General features: G+C 37.6%; 1 protein-coding gene across 1 annotated transcript; it reads left to right on the top strand.

Moving 5' to 3' along the window:
* The first annotated feature begins 14,470 nt into the window (after positions 1-14,470).
* dct (dopachrome tautomerase) lies at positions 14,471-18,480 on the top strand. Its single transcript, XM_054615500.1, has 8 exons — positions 14,471-14,759; positions 14,859-15,158; positions 15,728-15,828; positions 16,521-16,687; positions 16,807-16,986; positions 17,070-17,205; positions 17,300-17,501; positions 18,311-18,480. Exons 1-8 carry the CDS (start codon positions 14,471-14,473, stop codon positions 18,478-18,480), a joined length of 1,545 nt encoding a protein of 514 aa, XP_054471475.1.
* The last annotated feature ends 1,574 nt before the right edge of the window (positions 18,481-20,054 follow it).

Below are 20,054 nucleotides of genomic sequence, written 5' to 3'. Positions count from 1 at the left end.
TGAGATATAGACTGGTCCTCCTGCAGAAACAATCTGTGAATTATTTGTGTATCTTATTGATGTCAAACAGAGCAAACAGAAGATTTAGTTTTGAAACGATAACTGTTAAGTGATTTTAATTAAACTTTATTCATATTTTTCAAGAAAACAATATGTAGAGATGGCCTAGATAAAAATGTATCTAAGTATTTTTTGCGTAAATAATGATTCAAGCACCAACACTATGTGTGTTTAACATATATTGTAGATAATAAATAACTACAAAATAGATATATTTATGTTAGATTTTTAACACAAAATTTTAATTTAATATCCCAACTATACTTGTCTTGGTATTTGACTGTGGCTACTAACTGCAAGGTTTCTGCAGAAGATTTAAAGCTATGGCTGCCTCATGTTTTCATAAGCCCCCCATCTGATGCCCTGATATCATTATGTCTTAGTGTTAAACCCTTTATGTGCCTGTAAGACATTTGTAGAAGTGAGATTAGGCAAATTAACATACATATGTATCACTGGTTCAACCATGTTGACCTTATAGGGACGCACAATGGTTTCCTCATCCCTAATTCGCCCAGGGCTGCCCTGCAAGCATGTGGATTATCACCCGACTTCAATGGCTTGAGATGGATCATTTTAGTATTTTTCTGACATGAATAATACATCAATATCATCTCTTTGAGGATATTTTCTCATATTTGTTTGCAGAAGCCTGCTCATTGCTCACCTGGTTGTCATAGCATGTGTGTGCTGCGTGCAAACGCTGGGAGATATACAGCCAGTGCTGGCTTCTCAGTGAGGAACCTCAAAGAGTCTTGATCACTGACTTCTCCATCTCATTTTAGGCAAATCAAAGTGTGAAAAGTCTCTCCTGAAGCAATATCTCCATCATCAGGTTGGGTCAAGAATGTTTATGAAGGCTGTGTGCCATATTACCTGTAATCTCCAGAGTGTGAAGTGCTGTAGTTCTTATTTCTCTATGCTCCCAGGAGGGGGAAAAATACCAAAATTATCTTGCATTGCACCTTTTCCGCACCCGCTCAACTTGGCAAATCAAAGCCTCAAAACCGTGCATGTCACTGTGCCCAAGGTCACCAAGAGAAATGAGAAATCTCTGTGTACTGTACAGTCCATCCTCCCCTATAAACATGCCACACAGCCTCTGAAGTCTGACTCTGCTCTTAAGAAGTCCAAGTTTGTTTAATAGTACATAATGCAATAAGTCGAAGGACCCCTGCTGGAGTTCAGAGAGGGAATGCTTGAATTAGGTTCGGGGGCAGGTGGGTGGAGGCAGGTGGGTGGTTGATAGGTTGGGGGGTAGTTGAGCTAATCGTGAGTTTGCAGGTGAGACGAGTGAACTGCCCCCTCGTAGTTGTCTACCAGATTGTCTGTCTGGCATTAACGCATCCAAGAACCTTGGCAGCAATATCTTAATCCTGCTCATCTTTATAACTGTGTTTTAAATGCCTTTAAGGATACTTCTTATATCAGTAGAAATATTTTCTTTAATTTTTACAACCTGATCTTAGCTGATGAAATCATCCTCCTTGTGTGGAAACATACCGGCCTCATTGCTGACTATTTAGCGAGCATTGCAGATGATTTTACCCCTATTGTTCTGTTTGGGCTGTCGGAGAACCCTGGCCATTCATAACAGATCAACAAAACATACATAACATTGCTTTATCAGGTCAATTAATCATATATTTTTTTCCTAATTTATTGAGAATTGCTTTTTGAGGTGACATGTTCCAGGAGTCTGCTTCAGAAAATGACATGTTAGGTCTCTCTGGGGTCTCAGCTGTAAAACATGGTTAAGTAAAATCCTTTCACACGCTCTCCCCCTTCCAAATCCAATATAAGTGTGTTCACAAACACACTTGTCAGCGGTCTATTTGTATTTCTGTTTCTGTTAAGTTTCATGAAGAGGTCTCACAGGGAGTTAAACCTCTCTGGCATCTTTAACCTCCAATATAAGTAACGTTAACGGATAAGTTAGTGCTAATTTCTGTCTTTAATTTCTGTCTTTTAAATACAAAAGGAATATGTACTTGCTCATACATTACCCACATAACATATAAAACATGAATATTGCATTGTTTTGTTTAAGGTATTTTCTTTTAATTGAAAATTTGAATAAGCTCAGAAGACAAAAAACTAACAAATTGAATTTAACACAAAAAAATGTTCATTGCAATCTTTAACATTTTTGTTGCACATGAGATTTGTGGAACCCAAAACAACAATGAAGTTAAGTCAGTGTCAAAACACAAGAGTGAGAATTAACAATGTATGTCGATTCCCCCAAAATCAGAGGAATTTCTGATAGAGATTTTAATTTATTTCTTCTGGATAGTCTGTAGTCTTTCAGCACACATAAGAGGGAAACGATTTAGAGTTGTGCTATAAAGACAGATATGAGGTTGTTTATCCCAGTCAGATAAAACGGAAGGAAATGTGATAAGTGAGAAACAGACTCTAAAGCTCCCACTGCTGTCTAAAGGAACTCACTGCACTAATAACTTTATATTCATATTTAGTATTGTAAGAAGGAGCAATATTTTACAAGCCATGTTTAGATATTACAAAGGCTGGTTTGGAAATATACTATTTAGGGTGAGCATGATATATACAAGCACATGTAAAACAAGTACAGATGATGTTGGTGACACAATTGAATTTTTGACACGATTAGACTTTTTCAAAAGATCTTATAGCTGCTAGGTAACCACTGAAATCCTTAAGTTAATAACCCAAAACATGAGGCATAAGATAATTCTATGAATCCATCAATAAATTAGAATAATGTCATTGAGCAGCCTTAAAAAATGTTCTTTAAACTGACATGACATTTTTTGTTCCATTTCCAAATGACCGCTGGCAGAGATTGCTGGCTCTCGTATTAATTCTCAGGTTTTTCAAGGGAAAATATATCTCTCATAAGTAGAAATAATGAAGTTGAAGAGCTGATGCCCCGAGGAGCAGTCACAAAGAATTATATCTTTCTATAACACAGGACACAGGCAAGAGATAAGTACCTGTCAGTTGGCATACTTTCTGCTACATGTGCCTATCAATAAAAGAGATTATTTTCTCCAGTTATTACAACAAAGATCTGGGGGGCTCGAAGATTGCACCTTTAATGAGAAGAAATGATTTCCTCCTGCACACTCACAACCACACTTGAAGTAAGTGAGCTGAAATGCCATCAGTTTCTTCCCTCTCTCTCAACGTCAAGAACTTATTAAAATGAAATATTGCCAACATTAATTCACAGGGATTATTTATTACATTTTTAACAGGATTATGGTGTGCAAAGCTTGATTTGGGATTCACACCCTGTATTGTGATATCGTGGTTTAGCAGTCAAATTGTGCAGTCTTCTTGTAATTAACGGCGGCAAAATAGATCATTGCCAAATGATATGTCGCTCCATAGCTAATCTTTGTGTGGTGAAACGTTGAAATGCTGAAGACTGCTTCCAGTGGATGGAAACTTGGATTTTATCTCCATCAGTAGAGGGCGGCTCTCCATTCTGTGTGCATTACTTTTCTGTTAAGGAGACTCCGGTTTAAATCGCAGGTGATTTTGTCGTGGCTGTGTTTGTTATTGAATTATAAAACCTCAGGTGTTGTGATGTCTAATAGAGCTGACATTGATCTCATGTTTTTTTCTGCTCTTCCTCACACACATATTCTTGCAGTCATGGTGTGTAATGCACTGAAACAACCATATAGATTCCTCAGTAATGACGACATAAAGAATGCAAGTGCATGTATACCTCAATGACAGCGGAGCAATAACTCGTACAGGCACCTTATCACATTCAGCAGAAAATCCAACACTTGAAGGAACCATCTTTAATCTCAAAACATGGCTGGTTCATGAAATGTGCCATTAGCTATACTGATGAAGGAGCATGACTTCATACCTTAATTGTGAAGTAATGTGAAGGTCTTCAGAACAAATCTATTATGAATGGTTCTTCCAGACATCACATGCAGGGGTCCCTCAGACATCCCATACTCTTTAGCCACATCATCACACTGTGCCTGGTCATATTATGTTGTGGAAATGTTCCATGTTCTTTGTTACAACAGAATGGGTTACTTTGAAGGTAATGGCTTTTGAACATTGTATTTATACTTGCTTTGTTTGCTCGTGTGTGGGGATAAAATGGATCTATAAAAGGATGTGAAACAGGGAAAGCAATCAACAGTCTGGCCTTCACTCTCACTGTGCTGCTAAGAAAAATGTTACAAGGCTAGGAGCTGCTGAAGCTGCATCTCTGTCTCTCTTTTTCTTGCCACTGAGAGGTTTAACTCTCTAAATGTTTTCTTCATTATTCCACAGATTCATGGTTGTATTTAGCCTCTTCTCCTGCAAAGTAAATAGATGTCCACGTAACCAACAACAATTAAAAGTATGGTATAGATAATAAGAGCAGGAGCACATAACATTGAAATATTGCTCCCGATCAATAGAAAATACTAGAACTTTCAGCATTTTAATTCAAGCACGCTGAAGTTGTTTGTATGAAAAACAAAAATGGGTCAAGTGGAACAGTGCCCCTTGACAGTCCTTTTAAAAAATGGAAAAGAGATGGCTCACATACAAACTCTTACAGGAGACACAAATGAACATGAATATCTAAAAGCAGACCTCTACACTTTGATATTAGTGCAGACAGGTGTAAAAATATACATAGCTAACACAGAGCAATAATAAGAGATTTATGTATGTAGGGCGCAAAGGAAATGCCGATCTGTTGCCTGGTGCTGTCAGGTTCATTTTCCTGTTGCGTCATTCACTATGCCAGCGCACAGTGAAGCCAAATATGGCAGAATCCTCTATTTCTCCTACCACGTGCATCTCTTGTCAGGCAAACAGATGTCTGTGCTCCATGGCTTGTTGGATGTTTGTAAAAGAAATGAGTAAACAAGTTGAAATATTTCCCTCTTTAATTTGATGTACAATGCATCCTGACAGCTAATTCAATTCATGCAGATTTAAGATCCAGTGGCACATGTCGGGCCCTTTCTGCTTAGATAAATAAGTTAGCTTAGTGGCTGTCGGCTAATAACCCCGTATCACTATTCAACATTGGGAATCAGGCGTTTCTATTTGTCCTGTAATATTATCACCTCATTCCGACCCTGTCTAACCTTTTACCTGTACAGTCAATACACTCAGAGGTGGTAAAAGACCACGAGTGAATGGGGTGTGTGTAATGTTGCAGCCGGCAGCGATTACAGAGGTAACACGAACACTTGGAAGCGATACTGAGACAGGGCTTTTTGTGCCTCCTAAATTGCTGGACAGCTCCAGGGCTGACATTTAAAACATAACATCACCAAACAAAAACACATTAAAAGAGAAAAGCTGAGCAGGGGGCTTTAAGCAAAACCTGAAATTCAAGTTTTGGCGAAGGCAACTGACCCAAATTCCTGCCCCTTCTTCTCCTTAACATGCTTCTGCAAGCCTGGGCCCTGGGGTGACGTATCCCTTACACAGGGATTGCCAGTGCATTTACATAGCATGGTTAATGAGAGATCAACACCAGGAAAGCGCCTTGAATATAAAGCTTTCTTGTAAAAATAATGAGCGAGCGATTGATCCATACTCAAACAAGTCGGTTTGCTGAGTTAATACCAAAGGCAGATTATAGCCAGTGCCAAAAGTGCCCTGGCGTGCGACGCCTTTTGCTTAGAGGGTCCCCAAACTTGTCATCACATTAGCACATGGTCAAGGAGTACATCCTACCACTCTCATAATCTGCTTTCCTGCACAATTAGCCTTCTATAATAAGGCAGCTGTCTGACAGCCTGCAGGGAGAAAAGAGGAAAATCAGTGAGTTTCACATAGGATGGATAGATCGTCAACCGTCACTGAAATATAGCCTCTGAGGTGATTCTCTCTCCAGCTCCTACTGGCCACGTTAGGTCTGAACGTTATGACAACATGGAGGCTTGCTCTTCTTTATTGTACCAAGCATCTATTGCACTTTGATGAAGCCAGACAAAGGAGGGTAAGGGGGTGTGAGGGTGGAGAAGAGGGGGAGAGAGAGAGAGAAAGATAGAGAGAGCACCCGTGGCCAAGCTAGATGTGTTTTTTAGCTCACGAAATCTGAGAGAATCAGATGCTGGAGAGGGTAGAATGGCAGGGGATGGCAAGTTTTTCTGAATAAAATAATAGATAATTTCATTCCGACAAAGGCGAGGAAACTATGGACAAGAGAACAAAATAGCAGGAAGGGATGGAGAAGGGAAGGGGTTTGAAAAGAATAAGAAGAATTCAGTGCTGCTTCTTGCAGGGAAAAGAAAAAAAAACATTGATGACACCCGGTTCCATTCTTCCGCTCTCCCCTTTCTCTGCTCCTCGCCTCGCAGCACGGCGGGCTAAGCTGGGAGCTGTAATGTCATTAAATTGCAAATGCTTTTTTTTCATTTCCGACACACACTGTTTACTTATCTGGCAAAAACATATGTTGGAAGGAATCCGTTAAATTCTGCCCATTGCCTTGGGTGAAAGTGCAATAGAAACGGGCCCACTGAGCTCCTTCTGTCGTCTCCTTTTAGCACTTTGCCTTATCTACAAGGCTGCTTAGCAGCAAACTGGCGAGTTCAATGAAAAATGAAGATACAGTGCAAGATTAGGGAAGAACAGTGAGGGGAGAAATGCTTGGAGAGAGGGTCATCCCATTGCAAATGATTTCACTCCTCTCCATCTGCATAAATGACTATTTTTAAGGCATCTCCAGCGTCTGTATATTTTTCTCACTCTGCCACACATTTAATTTCACGCCCCGTGTTCTGAATATGCTTAAATGCATATCTCTGATGCACCTTTAAGCCAGAGGAAAGAGGATGGGGGGAGTGGGGAGGGTACGAAAGCAAAATTAAAGATAAAATGGTGTGATTTGCACTACAAGTCTATTACTTTATGGCATTTACATATAGTTTACCTCTGCAATTCCAAGATTTTTTTTCTACCACCTTCCTATCAGTATTTGGGCTTGTATAAATATGTATAAATCTTTGTTGAGAAAAAATAGAATTCCTAGCACTGCACTGGAAAGTTTGAAGGGTGCACTTTCTTGCTTCAACTTCTTCTCTTACTCCCATGAGATTGTCAGCATATCTGCTGGGGGTGTTCTCTCCCTGCTTGCCCCAACAAAGACACAGGCTTCAAGCACTTTGTGGCCCATGATCCCCAGATACTCCTCCCCTCAGTGGAACGAGCGGGGAGAGGGGACCCGGGTCAAGGCTTGGCCATGGCTTTAGAAGGAAGGGCCTGGCAAAGCCTGATGCAAGCAAGAAGCAGCAGCATCCTTGTCAAACAAGTGTGTGAACAGCTTTGTGAAAGCACAACATGGACTCAGAATATGTCATGACGATTGTCATAGACCGTGTTTACAGTGGACCCCAGACTCCTGCACGTCTTAACAGTGACATGATGAATAGGGACTACATGTGTGCTGCTACTGCTATCAGGTGAATGTGTTGTTCTACAGAGGAAGTTTGAGTTGCGAGGGGAAAGCCCGCCCTTAACAGCAGAGAAGAGGAAGGCTGTGAATTGGCCTGGGAATGAAAAGGAGAGAGAGGGAGAGAGGCTATTCAGAGCACGATTCCTTTCCTTCATTGTCTGCCCGCTAAGATTTGAATACGCTCACTCAAAGCAGACGAGAAAACTGCTTCAGACCCGCGCATTGTTGGCTTTCTCTCTCTTCTTTTCTACTTGCAATTAAATGCATTTCAAATGGAACAACTGTACAGAAAGCATTTGTGATAAGAAGGAATTCCATTGCCTTTAACCTCCTTTGTAATGGCTTTGCAATTTTTGAGCACTCTTATTATGAGAATTGCACAATCAAAACATATCTTTGAATAGAAAATGCCATACAACTTAAGTATTGCTTCATTGAAAATTAAATTGCATTTAAAATCATTTCTAGTTCTCTGTGTTCCTCATTTCTTAAGCCAATCTCTGTGTTTCTGTTTTTTTGGGGGCTTTGTGTGCAACATTGTGCCTTGACAAGACCCTTGTGTCCTGAGTAGTATCATACACACTGGTCCTAAGCATGGGATGAGATCAGTCAATTAGAATTAATGTCATCTGGTCATTTACAGCTAAACACCCTCCATATGTATTGTGTTTGCTTTGTGTGCAAAGCATCAACTGCAAAACCAATCTCATCCTCCAGACATGAATTTTTGAAGGATTTGAACGCTGTAAATAACTCCAAACCCTCTCTTACGAGGTTTACCCCTGGAGCACTTTGTAACTTATCAGGGCTGCCTTGTGCCTCCTCTAATGCTTGCATTATGCTCAAATGTAAATCGGTAAGCTGCCAGAGAGGTGGGCGGGAATCACTGAAGAAAGAATCACTGAAGGGTCTAGCCAATATTCTGATTGGGGCAAAGCAAAATAAACAGTATAGTTTTGTTTTTTTTATGAAGCAAAATGTTTAATTTTTGTTGTTTTTTTATGAACAAAAATGTATCACACTACTATGTTTTATTCACAAACAATAGTTCTTTAGTGTGACACACTTCCAGAGATTTAAGCTTAAGTAATAATATGCGAGACTCCCGCTTTCAAAATATTACAATATTTGAAAAAGTTTTAGAGGGTTGTGGATTTTCATTTTCAAAATGCCAACACTAATTTAAAGGAAACTCTAATAAACTCTTAGTGAATGACGCCCAGGGGTCTGTTTTGTATTTCTAATATCCATCTCTAATGGTACAAGAGACTGATTAGTAATTGGGACAGACTCATTTAAATGCATGTAATGAGCATTATAGGTTTTCCATATACTGTGCACTTCATACTGATGAAAATGGATAGCATCTTCATCAATTTAAACGCGTGTTGACCTTTATGGGCAATTAATCTACAACACAGTTCTTCATGCTGCTCGTCCTTGAATTGGCTTTATAGCGTAATGAGTATATCATTGGAATCTCCCAAATAATTGACCTCAAGCATGTTTCGAAGCATAACTATTAATCTTATTTTCCAGTGAATCATTTTATCAGTTTGCAAGAGAAGTGGGTTATACGAGTACAAACTAGTGCAGAGGAATATGTGGCCCCTAGATATTAATTTGGCAATGGATAGGAGTCTTAAAGAGGATTAAAACTCTATGCAGGCTAGTCATTTCATTTGACTGCATACCACCCAGCCCACTGTATATACTGTCAGTCACTGCTTGGCATGCTTTATATTTGAAATGGTGACAGTTAAAGTACAAAGATGTCCAATCCTAGACTATTTCATGGCATATTTCTTGGAGCATCCTGAAGGAAATGCAAACTGTTAGTGCCAGTCATTCCAGTGACCCAGGGCCACCAGAAACAGCAACACTGCCCCCCTGCTATTGTCTTTAGTCACTGCATCCTCCTCTCTGCCTGCACAGTATCACTCAGTCTCACCAGAATATATCATCATAGTGAATATAAAGGCAATACTATAAAACAGCTATGACAAGTACTGGTAATATTTGCATGGCACATTTTCTAAATATCTTCTTTTTGACATTTGTTTTTTCTTCATGCACAAAAAGGAAAAAATCTACAATTATAAATGTCCACATAATATCAGAAAAAAAACCCCACAGAGAGGAGACTTTTGCAGGAGAATTACTCAATGCTGTTTCGGAATATAAGCAGAGGAAATGTAAGAAAGTTATAAAGCAGACCAATTGGATTTTATGTTTTCTAGTAGGAAATAATAATTTCAGTAGAGGAGAGAAATGTTGAGTTCCTAAAAATAAGGCAGGCCAGGATGTGTGAAAGTTTTATCAGAATGCTGGAATAATTACAACTATTGGTTAGTTAGAGGTTATTATGAATATACAATGACCTACATGCAGCTGTTATTTTGAAAATTACTATGTTGTTTCATCATATCTGTTAGTTTTATAATAATTGTATTTTTAAATCATGGCCGAACCACAACAACATTTTCTCGACCCGCTGTCAATTCTTCTTCGTTTTTTAAACACTTTGTTTAAAAAAGGCATTCGATTAAATGCTCATTTAAAAAAAGATAATTCAAATAAATATAAAAAAAATTCATATGAATATGCAAAAGAAATCTAAAAGCCCAGTAGCGGTTGCCAAGTGGCTCTTCAAATTACACAGCATTAATGAAATAAGAATAAAACAAGCAACAAAATGTGAATGCGTTTTAACCAGTTTCTAGGACACTGAGCTCTGTTGTTCACAAATGTAACTGAAGTGGTCTCAATTAAAAATTCAAAAGGACTCCTCTTATTTACCTAGCAAATATTCCTACAAAACATATGCAGAGTGGGGGTGTTAAGTGCAATATTCACAAAGCTGTCAAGAAAATGGAGGCATTTCTTCATCCACATGGTAACGAGTAGATAATTTCACAAATGAATAATCACTTCCCTCTGTGATTCTCTTTGAAAGACTATTAACAGATGGTTTTATTTTCACCTGCTTCAAAGATTCACTATGTACTATTATGCATTAACTGTGAAGAACTCTATATGAAAAGACAGTGAATAGGTGCAATGGATTTTATAACCAAGTGATATGCAAATTAAAATCTGCTCTTGCCACCATTCCTTTGTTTGTTGTTGTAAATATAGTTCTTCATGTTGTCACCTCAAAATATTTGTAGATAATATCATATGCTGACAGTTATTAATTTGCTATCCTGGACTGATCCGCCGAAGTTTCCAGATATAAAAAATTGTTTTCAAATCAGATCCATTTTCCCTTTATTAAAAATATTTGTCATTCACACAAGCATGCTATTATACGTGGAAGCTTGTTTCTTCATGGCTCTCTGGCACCATCCTGTGTTTCAGTAGGAATAATGGATTCTGTTTATTTACACATTTCTGAAGAAGTCAGTTTTGTGTAGAAAAAAATTCCAACAGTCAGGTAAAATAATGGAGATTAAGTATCTGAAAGAATAATGATTATTTTGTCACATAATTTAATATAGTATTGATGTTCAAACAACTGCTGTTCAGCAGATCATGCTACAGTTGCATTAAGGGTCGATCAGATGACTGGTTCAAATCAGTTTTATTGGACTTCTTTCCTTTTTATATAAATTACTATAATGCAAAACTTGGTACATAATCTCAAAATTAGAAAAAGAAAATTAGGAAAACATTTTGAAGATGCTACACCTTTAAATCTTACTAATCCAGTATTTATTAGTGTGCTTATTACTTTAAGTAAATTATGGTCATTTACAATAATGTTTCTGTTCTCAGCCTTATTTTTTTAAACACGGACAAGAATGATAAATAATAATAATCTTTGTAAAGTGTAAAAATGCTCAAATATAAGAAATCAATTACTATATATATATATATAATATCAATTACTTTTGGGCCTGAAAAACCTCAAACTCTAAAACGTGATTGCAGTATGTGGTTTGTGTTTATATCGTTAACCTTTAAGCAGGTATGTTTTCTTTTCAATTTATAGCATTTGATTTTATCTTGTCTTTAATTTATTTATGGATTATGCTTTTTGCATGCAAAACATCCAATTTTCCAAAACATGACAAGCCATGACTGTGATGAATAACAATCAAGTCACTGGTAAATTCGTTAGAATCTCATACATCGTAAGTCAGTTTTTTTCTTTTTTTTCTTTCACTTACACACTTGCAGACTTTTTTGGACATTAATATTAAATCATTTCTATAGAAGCATTCCATCTGACTTCTTCCAGGAATTCTGCTCACTAATCCTGTTGAGTGCAGTGAACCTCACACGGCCTGTTGAGTAAAAGACTCAGTGGTCACACATGAGTTTTCTCATGAGTCTGTCTACGAGTAGACCGTCATTTTTATCTGAGAATTTAAAGGCATTTTAGACTTGGACACTACATTTTATATGATATTCTTTCAGTAAGATATTGACCCAAAAAGAAGATTGAAGGTGATTTTCTGTCAAAGTTGGATTTACAGATTCAGAATTTTTGTTTATCACGAAAAAGCTCAACTGTTATTTCCATGCATTTACAGTGAAATAATATGCTGATATATAGGATGAAAGCAGGCAAACTGACTAAATGTTACGACATGTTATGACACAAATGATGGAAGTATTAAGAACAGATTTAGCAGTTGTAAAAATACTCCAGACTAAATATGATTACAGGGGAGGGATCAGCATGGGACACATTTCCAAATGTTTATGTATCACTTAATCTTGCCACAGTTACGATGCATATCCCTTATCAATTTATAGCTTTCATTAATTGGAAAGCACTTCACTACTTTCCTCTTTGTTTCTGGTTGATTACAGACTCCCCTTAACTGTACTTAAGCTATCAGCAGTCACATGCCAGGCCATGGGAATGGATCAGGAGTGTGAAGTCAAAGAGAAAAAACATCAGGAGTTTCTTCCATTATAAAGCTAAACAAAGGGTGCTTAAAGAAACCTTGAGCTGAATCCTATTCATTTATATAGGGCAGTTAACAACAAGTCATGTTAGCACACCACAATCCTCCCCTACAACCATGACTTGTGAAGAAAAAATATGTAGCGGTTTTAATAAGAGTAAGTGATTATCTTCTTTTTAGTCACAAGTACAACCTCATGGGTGCTTAAGTATGAATGTGTGTGAAGTGATAGATTTGACCTTTCAAAAAAAACACAAAAAGAGAAGAATCAGAAAATAATACAACAGAGACAATCTATCAAAACTGCATCCACCTCCCTAAATTAAGTTATATTATATTACTTATATACAGCCTATGGTTTTAAACCTGTATTGATGCTGTGAAGGAGACACTTGTTCATGAAACCCATTCATGTATTCTCAGCATCATCCACTAAATTTTTGAAAGACCTCTATGACACAGTTAGAGTCAGTTAGCCTAGAATTCATTAATGGAGGAGGACTATTCTGCCTTTGGGGTGTTTTAGTGGCTTAGACTCTCTCAAGGAAACTAAACTTTGAGCTCTCTGTTCTTAAAGGACCACACCCGTATTTTGATCTGTTTTATTCCATTAACTACAAATTGACAAATCTTTCAGATGTCAGTGCAATACTTAAATAAAACACTATTATTTGCCACAATGACAAACACATTTTCAATATTTCTTAACTCTGTTTTTATAGACTTTATAGATTTTGTAGTTATTTATTGTTTAATTCTGTGAACAATACAGACAGTATGAAACATTCTCAAGATTGATTTATTCCTGCAGACAAAGTCAGACACTCAGTGGGGGAAGAATTAATCAAGTACTGTGTTTCAGTAAGAATGTACAGCAATTTAAAAATACTCCTTTACTAGTTACAAACCTGAATTAAAATCCTACTTCAAAAAAGTACATTATTATTGGATACTTTTAACTTTTTGGTCCTCAAACTGTTATTTAAATATTATCATTTAAGAATTTCAGAGGGGAAACTTCTCTTAAGGCCAAAATAGACACCTGCTTTTTTCCTTAAGGGGTCACAAGGGGAAAAGGGTGGAGTCAGTGGTTTCATTGTGTGTTTTGTAAACTAATATGTTTTTGATGTAATATCTCAATCTGAAAAGAAACTAGTTGTCAGATAAATGTGATGGAGTAAAACGCACAATATTTCACTCTGAAATGTAGTTAAGCAGAAGTACATCACCTCACATGCATAGCTCATGGTAACGGCTGACTCCTGGGTGAAAAGCTTGATAAATGGAACAAAAAGATGATAATAGACCCACTAAAATAACAAGCTCCAAAGAAAATACTGAAAATTGTACCTTCTGGCTGGATTAAACTGATTAATCCTCCACCAAAATTTACATAACAGATTTTAGGTAGCTGCTCCGGCTTGAAAGCAGATTTTTCCAGAAAGTTATTTCATCACAATTAGCTGAGAATGAATCAACAAATCAGTTCATTTGTTTTACTACAAAGCTTCTATTTCAAATGCTTCATCAGAAGTATCCCTAAATTGTGTTTGTTCACACAAAATACATAGCTTAGTTTGTATTTGACTACACACGTGGCTGTACAGTCTCAGTTCGAGGCAACTTTTTCGCCTGCTTCTTTTTCAAAGTAATACATCACACACAATTTAGTCTTTGGCTACAAAGTGGCCATACAACATTGTATGTTGTCCCTTCAGGCATTTCCTTGCTATTCATCCAGATCTTAGCTCAGAGCTCTGCTGTCAGCTGATGATCACAAGACCGAAGGCTTAATCCTCCTCTGCTCTACAAAAGCAAGAACAGAAATGATAGGGCTTTCTTAATGTGCTTGTAATCTACTGGAACACAACATGATTTGGCTTTAAGTGTTGTTTCCACAGATGTTAAAACTATCACTGAATCTAATTTGAAGATACACAACTGGGGACCATAGCAGACTGAGATTCCACACTCTTCTGGGGGAACTAATCAACCGTATTCTTGCCTAAAGTTGATGTACGGACCGATTTGTCACCACTAACTGGAGGAAACAAACAGGTGAAATATGATGAATGCTCTGGGTTTTGGTCTCCTTTGTTTGCTCCTCTGGCCTGAATCTTCAGAGGCTCAGTTCCCTCGAGTGTGCTGCACAGTCGAGGGGATCGTGTCCAAGCAGTGCTGCCCCGCTCTTGGCTCAGATCCTGCCAATGTATGCGGCTCTCTGGCGGGGAGAGGAAGCTGCTCGGCTGTCAGAGTCGACAGCAAACCCTGGGGAGGACCATACAGACTGAGAAATGTTGATGACAGAGAGAGGTGGCCGACCAAATTCTTCAATCAGACTTGTAGATGTACTGGTGAGTGCACTTTTACTACCAATTCGACTGTTCCATGCTAAACCTGGAAAAGCATCAACAACATGATATGATACAATAAGTTTAGTCTCTCTGTTTCAGGTAACTTTGCAGGTTATGACTGTGGTCAGTGCAAATTTGGCTGGACCGGACCAAACTGTGACCAGAGGAAAGCCCCTGTTGTGCGGAAAGACATCCACACCTTGACCCCCGAAGAGCTCCAGGAGTTCCTCAATGTCCTGGAACTGTCTAAGACCACCACCCACCCAGACTACGTCATTGGCACCCAGCATTGGCTCAGACTACTGGGACCAAATGGAACTGAGCCCCAGTTTGCCAACATCTCCATCTACGACTTCTTTGTCTGGCAACATTACTACTCTGTCCGAGACACTCTTCTGGGTAAGTTAGCATGGTCACCTTTCTTGTCTGAAATGAATGTAACTGGGTGATTCGTGTGGTTGAATCTATTAGGAACACAATATCATGTTAACAAAAATATTAAGAATGTTAATAAGAATATTTAAATTGTATTAAAACTAGTCTACTATGTAGACTAAATCCATAATAATTTGGACCACATACATTTGAGGTATATTTAGATTTTTTATTTTTTTCTCTGTGATCTTAAATGAAAAAAACATGCATGTGTAGCTGTGTATCTCACCATTATCAAAGCAAAACAACTTTAAAATCTGAAAAAATGAACAACATGGATTGTTACAGTTTTGGGATTTCATAAAACAATTAATTAATTAAATAAAACAATTAAAATTGTGTTTTTTTTACTGTTACTTTAACAATGTAAATTATTTGCAAGCAAATCAAAAGTTATTTGTTTACTCATACATGGATAATAGTATTGATATTTATTTTACATATATGATATATATATATATATATATATATATTGCCTTGTGATCACATTGCCTTGTGATCACATAGAGCTCACCAACTGTCTTCTTCTGTAGGTCCCAGTCGTCCGTTAAAAGCCATGGATTTCTCACACAAAGGACCAGCATTCATCACCTGGCACAGGTATCATCTTCTCAGTTTGGAAAGAGAGTTACAGGTATGTGTAATCTTCTGAAAACATTTAATTAATATAATTGATTTTTGGCACGACGACCCGAATTGGATCAGAAAAACTACAAGGGTTTATATTTTTTTAATTAAAGAAGCATTTTGGAATATACAAACTTCTCAATTGGGGTGGTCAGATTTTCATTATTTCATAATAATTGTTTATCTGCAATTGTTGGTACATAAGTATACCTTGGAAGTTATTTCCAGACTACAGCTACATAAAAACTTGTTATTTTTCCTACACTATTTAACCATCCCGTTTATCAGTCGATTAGATCTTGGTGAATACATTTTGAAAAGCAAAAAGCTCTTGCATTCAATGGTTGAAGGTAATCACTCTAAAAAAAAAGAAATAATTTTTGTATCACATGCAAGAGTTTTTTTAATGTCACATATTGTCCTTCCATGAAGATTTATTCTTGAATGAATGTGGAAGATTTTTAAGACGCAGAGAATTGGTCCAAAATGAAAAAAAATGCAGCAAGAGACAGGAAAGCTCCAAGAAGAGAAGTAGAGGATATATAGATCTTCGACTGGATCCACACTGAGGAAGTCACAGTTTCAGTGTAGCCATCAGGGCTAATATATTGGCCGTCTAAAGTCCATGTTGATGACCAAAATAAACATTTTTAATAATAATGTAAACTAATATCAATAAAATTTGTATATCCCCTGCAGAGATTGACCGGCAATGAGAATTTTGGGATCCCATACTGGAACTTTGCCACGGGGCAAAGCGAGTGTGATGTTTGTACCGACTCTCTGTTGGGGGGAAGAAACCTGGACAACCCGTCCCTCATCAGCAACCAGTCCAGATTCTCCAGATGGGGGGTGGTATGTGACAGGTCAGCACAAAACACAAAAATGGGAGGGGAAACAAATATAACTATTGGTTGGATTGTGAATTAATGCATATTCTTATTGGTGGGAATTACAATATTTCTGTTATTTTATTAATTTCCAGTTTGGATGAGTACAATCGCCTGGTGACTCTTTGCAATGGCACCAGTGAGGGTTCCATTCAGAGAGGGATCATGGGGGGTGGTAACATGACTCTGCCCACCATGACCGATGTCAGAAGCTGCCTTGGAATCAGAGACTTCGACAGCCCTCCATACTTCACCAACTCCTCCTTTAGTTTTAGGTACATCTCCACTGTTATAGAATGAAATGCATACCTGCTTTTTCTTTGCAAAACTGTTGTTTAACATATTTTGTAACCAACAGAAATGCTCTTGAGGGGTATGAAAGACCAGATGGAGAACTGGACGAATCAGTCAGTAACCTTCACAACCTGGTCCACTCCATGCTCAATGGAACCAGCGCTTTGTCTCACTCTGCAGCTAACGACCCCATATTTCTGGTCAGAGTCTGATTTCATATTTTACTCTCAGTTAACACGGTGGAGCTGCTGTTGGTGAAATGTACATGTTTTTTTACGGTTGTTTATCCTGCAGGTGCTCCACGCTTTCACTGATGCCATCTTTGACGAGTGGATGAAAAGGTTCATTCCATCCAACACAACCTTCCCAGATGAGATGGCCCCCATTGGTCACAACAGGGACTTCAACATGGTTCCCTTCTTCCCTCCAATCACCAATGAGGAGATATATGTTACATCTGAGCAGCTGGGATACTCTTATGCCATTGCCCTGGATGGTAAGCAAGTTCTAAAATAAATAGTTTAAAGTTATATTTAGACATTTTAGGAAATGCGCTTCCTCTTCTTAGAGCTAGATGAGGAGATCGACTCCACTGTCATATTTGTATGGTAAATGTGAGGCTATTTTAGCTTAGCTTGGCATAAAGACTATAAACAGTCTTAAACAGTTAGACTGGCTCTGCCAAAAGTAACAAAATCAACCTAACAGCACATCTAAAGTTCACTACTTAACATGTTTATCGCTCAGTTATCTTTGTTTAATCCGTGAAACTATTACTTTAAATTTATTGACTCCCACCTGACCTCAAATAGGACTACGATGGTATAAAGTCATCTCTGAATTTTGTTGAGCTCTTGAGTGACAAACAGAAAAGTCAATTTTGTTCACATATATAAGACAGCTGGCAAAGTAGAGCAGAAACCCATGTCTTGAGAATGAATTACATCATAGTCCGACTGTAATCATCCTGCTTTTTCATTATTGTTGTTTTAGCTTGAGGATACATACTTGCTAATGGCACGACCTCTACTGTTTGGTGGTTCAGCATTTTTAAATTGCAAAAGGAGGGCCGTTTTTGTTGCAAACCACAGTTAGGTCTTTACAATTTTATTTGAAGTCAGAAGTTTCAGTTAATCGCTGAGTAATGTTGAGTCGTTCTTGTCAATTTATAACCTTGTCAAACCTTTCAAATCCCCACTCTAAACATTGATTTTCAACTAAATGACTGATATTTTAATTTACTTTACATTTTCTGCTGGAAATAAGGTGTTAATGACTATCTCCACCTGTCCTTCATCTTTACAGATGCAGGGCCGGCTATGTTTGTGCTGGGATCCACTCTGGGGGGAGTCTTCATTGGTCTCCTGGTGCTTCTGCTTATCTTCGTGCTCTACCTGCGTCAGCGGAGAAACAGAGGCTTTGAACCCCTGATAAAAGCAGACTTCACAAATAGAAAGTACACAGAGGAGGCCTAGATTGTCTTTGTTGCTCTGGAAAGCGCTTCAATACTTATTATTCAATACATACCATAGAGAGATGAAGCAGCCAATCATCAATGTTCTGTAAGCCCTACTGTTATGCAAGAGGAAAATAACAACTTCTTAAATATTAAATCTTGTTTTCATATAAAAACACTTGTAATATGTAATATCCATTGAAACATATTAATAGAATCTTCCCAAGACCAATCAAAATGAATGTATACTTGAAATGGTTTAGTAACATTATTTTAGTTAGCTTAAAAAAAGCATGATCCCATTTACAATTTTATGAATATTTTCCTACACAAATATATCATACAAATATATTTGAATGTTTTAATAAATATTTATTCTCAATAACAGTAGCAAAACACGAATGCAATCATCTCAATTGCAGTGGAAAGCAATAAGGCATATTTTTCTTCGCCTCTCCTAATTTGAAATTAGATTCAAAAGGCAAACAAACCTCACCTCATTAGGATTTGACTTCTTACAGAAATGCATTGATTGTAAAATGATGTTGACCTATAGCCTTTCCTGCTCATTATAATTGCAGATCATTTTTCTCACCATACATCCATTTTCAATATTTTATTGCAAAAATATTACCATTAAAAGTTCAATGATACAAAACATAAAAAGGGCATTCTGCAAGATCAATATCCATAATAAAGAATCATTTTAAATGACACATTTGACATTTTTTCGCTATTTTTTTTCCCGTGCAATGTGGATGCAAACGCTGACTTTAAATGCAACAAAAGAAAAGTTCAAAAAATATTCACTGCTATAGTGCGAAGGTCATAACACAGGTTAATTCCTTGGATATGTAAGCTTAGCTGGCCTGTTGTTATGGAGCTGACAGGCTCTCAGAGAACAGTGGACGTATACAGGCTGGTTTTGTCCGCCCCCCTCAGCAGTGCCAGGCCTCTCACATTCTCTGTAAGTACGCTCTACTGAGGAGCTTCACTGAAGCATTCAGGCCTGTCCGGTCTCCACAGATTCTCATTTCACAGGTGACTGTGGTCGGCTTCCAGTCTGTCTGTGCTGCAGACACAACCATTCAAGCTTTACAGATAAATCTAGGTGCCCTTTCTTTGCATTTCCAGTAACCACTGTGTGCTGTTAGCAACTTCCTCTCTTAATAATTACCCTCACACTTTAAATACCTGTGGTAATACATTTGCAGAAATAGCAACACTTAACTCTTTATTCCTGACAGTATTTCACTTTTGTAGCTTTTTAAATACTACAATTAATTGTATTAGCTATATCATTCAAACTTCGATAGCAGGCATGCAAAAGTGGCACCTTTATTTTTGTTCCTGTATGCAAATCAAGAATTCCTGGAATTTCTAAAATGTGTAATATTTGTGGAAATACTTAGTTTATTCTGAGAATGCAGAAGAGAACATTTTAGTCTCCAATTACAGGAAATGAATATCAAAATTGCAGCAGCAGGCTTCTATCTGTGATGGTGGTCCTGTATTGAAAGGGTGTGCTTTTTATGCTGCAATGTCCATTTACACGTTTATAGACCAAGGTCATGATTTTCCATTACTGCGACT

The sequence above is a fragment of the Anoplopoma fimbria genome, chromosome 16 (assembly GCF_027596085.1).
Source record: "Anoplopoma fimbria isolate UVic2021 breed Golden Eagle Sablefish chromosome 16, Afim_UVic_2022, whole genome shotgun sequence".
Taxonomy (NCBI): Eukaryota; Metazoa; Chordata; class Actinopteri; order Perciformes; family Anoplopomatidae; genus Anoplopoma; species Anoplopoma fimbria.
The sequence above is the reverse complement of the archived record's forward strand: the minus strand, read 5'-3'. Positions and strand labels throughout refer to the sequence as shown.